Source organism: Asparagus officinalis, chromosome 8 (assembly GCF_001876935.1).
Source record: "Asparagus officinalis chromosome 8, Aspof.V1, whole genome shotgun sequence".
NCBI lineage: Eukaryota > Viridiplantae > Streptophyta > Magnoliopsida > Asparagales > Asparagaceae > Asparagus > Asparagus officinalis.
In genome coordinates this window covers 8468180-8470976 of record NC_033801.1, presented here as the reverse complement: position 1 = coordinate 8470976, position 2797 = coordinate 8468180, and the positions used below count along the sequence as shown (strand labels likewise).

Sequence of the window (2797 nt, the reverse complement as noted above, 5' to 3'; positions counted from 1 at the left end):
GGAGCCTTTCAGAGTTACAGTCTGAGTACTCGGTCCGGGCTGCTATGATGGCTGCTCGCAGGGCTGAGCTTGCTCAGAAGCGGAGAAAGGGGCATGCCAAATCTCTTCTCACAGATGATGAAGAGCTCCTTCCTACGGGTGACGACGACGAGACCTCCGAGGAAGAATATGTGGATCATAAACCCCACGACGGTCAGCGTCCTTATGGAGTGGGCTTAGGAAAGCATCGCCGATGGAGGGGAAGGTAACATTTATTTTTATTGCTTTAAGGTGATTTACCTTTTGGGATTCGTAACTATGTTTTATGCTCCAGGGTTCTTCGATGAGGGTGAACTTCCATCGGGTCCGGTATCTCCTGGATCGGATAACATGGATTGCTTCATGCAGCAGATGTGCGACGCCCTTCATGACGGTTCTCTGGGCATCGATCTAAACATTGATCTTGAGCAGGTGAATAGTGTTGAGCCCACCGTCCCATATTCAGGTATATCTACATCCAATGATACCCTCCTCAAGCATGGGGAAAGAGAATCTTCTGTTTTTGCTGCAGGTATTTCTGAGCTTTCCTTTCCTCCTCATCTTCCAACATTTATGTTACTCTGTAGATGTCGCAATGGAAAGGCCAGCTGAGGATGAAGCCTATCATGATGTAGGTTTCAAGGAACGGGGGTGTGCTCCTGTACCAAGCTTCTCGAAACCCGATGCTGGCTTATTAGCTGACATGCTGGCTGAACAGACTACCAGAGGGACCGTGAAACCATACTTTGGGAGTGATTCATTCATAGGTATATATCTGATTTCCTTCATCTTGCCTGATCTTTTGTCTGACTAACGAATGATTAATATTACAGCGCCAACCATTGGGATTAGCCCAATATCGATTCCTGACATATCTAGCTTACCTCGGAGTGACGGACTTGTAGGTACGCATACGATTTATGGATATCGTACTTCTCTATGTTTATCTGACTTTTGACTAACATACGAGTGCAATCATAGGACCAGCCACCGGGACTGATACTCTTATGACTCCTGGCATTCCCCAGATACCTACGGATGATGGACCTACAGGTATGCAGATGACCTTATCATCCCAATCCTCCTTATTTGTCTAAATTTTCATTTTGACTAATAAAGAAGTGCAACTATAGGACCAGCCGCTTGGGCCGATACCCTTATGACCCTTGGCATTCCCGCTGCATCTGAGGACGGTGGGATTGCAGGTATGCATACGATCTTTTTGTCCCGATTCTCCTTATTTGTCCAAATTTCCATTTGACTAATACAGGAGCGTAACTATAGGACCGGCCGTTGTGCCTGATACTACTACAGTTCCCGGGGCTGAAAGTCTGCATAGAAGCCGCCCTTGCCGAGTGGTATGAGCAATCTGCCTGCAGGGGTTGATATACCCTCCATGACCACTTCTGCCGTTATCTCAGAGTCTGTCGGACCTCAGCCCGAGGGGACCTCCGTTGGCGTTGGTATGCTCGGAATTTGCCTTTGAATTTCCTTATCGTATTCGATAATCCGCTGAACTTCTATATTGTTGCTTGTAGGATCTCGATCTTCTCTATATGAGCGTGTCCGCACCCTTTTGGTCGATACCGATCCTGATAGAGATATTTTTCGTACGGACCTTGGCTTCTTTACTGCCTTTTATAACGGCATGATCGAGAAACTTCTTCACCGAGGATACTGTTTCGATCAGTTCAGACGTTCCTTCTCTCGCCACATGATGATGATGAGGGAAGAAGGATATCCGGAGTTGGCCGATTCCTTCACTGCCGATTTCACTGTTCTGGAGTCAGAGATCCGAGAGTTGAAGGAATTGGAGACTAACGGGGCTTCATCTTTCGTGTCCTCTCAGCTGGAGCATAGGCTGGCACAGTGGCGCGACCTGAGATCTTCTATCGGATGCGAGCTTCAGTCACATGAGAGCTCCATTGCGCAGCTAATGGCTACCGTAGCGAGGAAAGATACAGATAGAGCTGAGCTACTCCGCTCTTTGGGCTCGAGCCGCGAGGAAGTGACTAGGTTGAAAGAGGCTTTGAAGCGCGCCGAGGCATCTGTTACTCTTATTGCAGATGACCTGGCTGGATTAGAGCATTCTCGTGAACAGGCACTCGAGAGGCTAGGATCCACCCAGGAGAGACTGATGAAGCTGAAGAGCGAAGCCGTGGAGATTTTGAGCAGTTCCGAAGAATCTGCTCGAGCTAATCTGTAGGCAGAACTCGATCAGAGTTATGTAGATAGACTTTTTAGTTTAAAGTCTCATGTTCTCAGCCGCCAACTGCCTTCGGGCTAACGAGCTTTTTATTGTATGCTTTTGACTCGATCTATTAATAGAGACTCCGCATTTGCTTTTTTCGTGATCTTTCTGTGTTTATTCTGAATGACAAGATTTACGGGATTTTTTGGCAAACCCCCAGTCATGAACGGGTTTGATATGCCTTTACCGATTACCGTTTGAATCGGGCTAGCATGTGGATTGTCTAGATCCGTTCCACATGTAACGTTGTGCTAAGAGAATTGCTTTTCTTAGACTTTGTGCTATGATTTTGAATACATAGACTTCGCCCTTGTTACGGGAACAGGCTACCCGGCAACACGTGTTAGGTGTTGACTCATCCCTACTTAGGTTTCAGGATAAAATTCCCCAAGTTTAGACCTTGGTGTCTTTTTCAGTCGGTGAAAGACTAAACCGGCAATGTGTGTTAGACATAGACTTTGGGATTTTTTGGCAAACCCCCAGCCTTCAACGGGTTTGATGTGCCTTTACCGATTACCGTTTGAATCG

General features: G+C 46.9%; 2 protein-coding genes across 3 annotated transcripts; both read left to right on the top strand.

Moving 5' to 3' along the window:
• On the top strand, positions 256-847 carry LOC109822289. Of its 2 annotated transcripts, none has more exons than XM_020388472.1 (2): positions 256-484; positions 606-847. In XM_020388472.1, the coding sequence occupies exons 1-2, from the start codon at positions 298-300 to the stop codon at positions 830-832; spliced, it is 414 nt and encodes a 137-aa protein (XP_020244061.1). In that variant the 5' UTR covers positions 256-297; the 3' UTR covers positions 833-847. The 2 variants fall into 2 exon arrangements, with proteins under 2 accessions (XP_020244061.1, XP_020244060.1); XM_020388471.1 differs by having other exon boundaries at positions 256-550; positions 654-847.
• LOC109822043 lies at positions 1368-2476 on the top strand. The gene is made up of 2 exons (XM_020388202.1): positions 1368-1481; positions 1557-2476. Exons 1-2 carry the CDS (start codon positions 1379-1381, stop codon positions 2222-2224), a joined length of 771 nt encoding a protein of 256 aa, XP_020243791.1. The 5' UTR covers positions 1368-1378; the 3' UTR covers positions 2225-2476.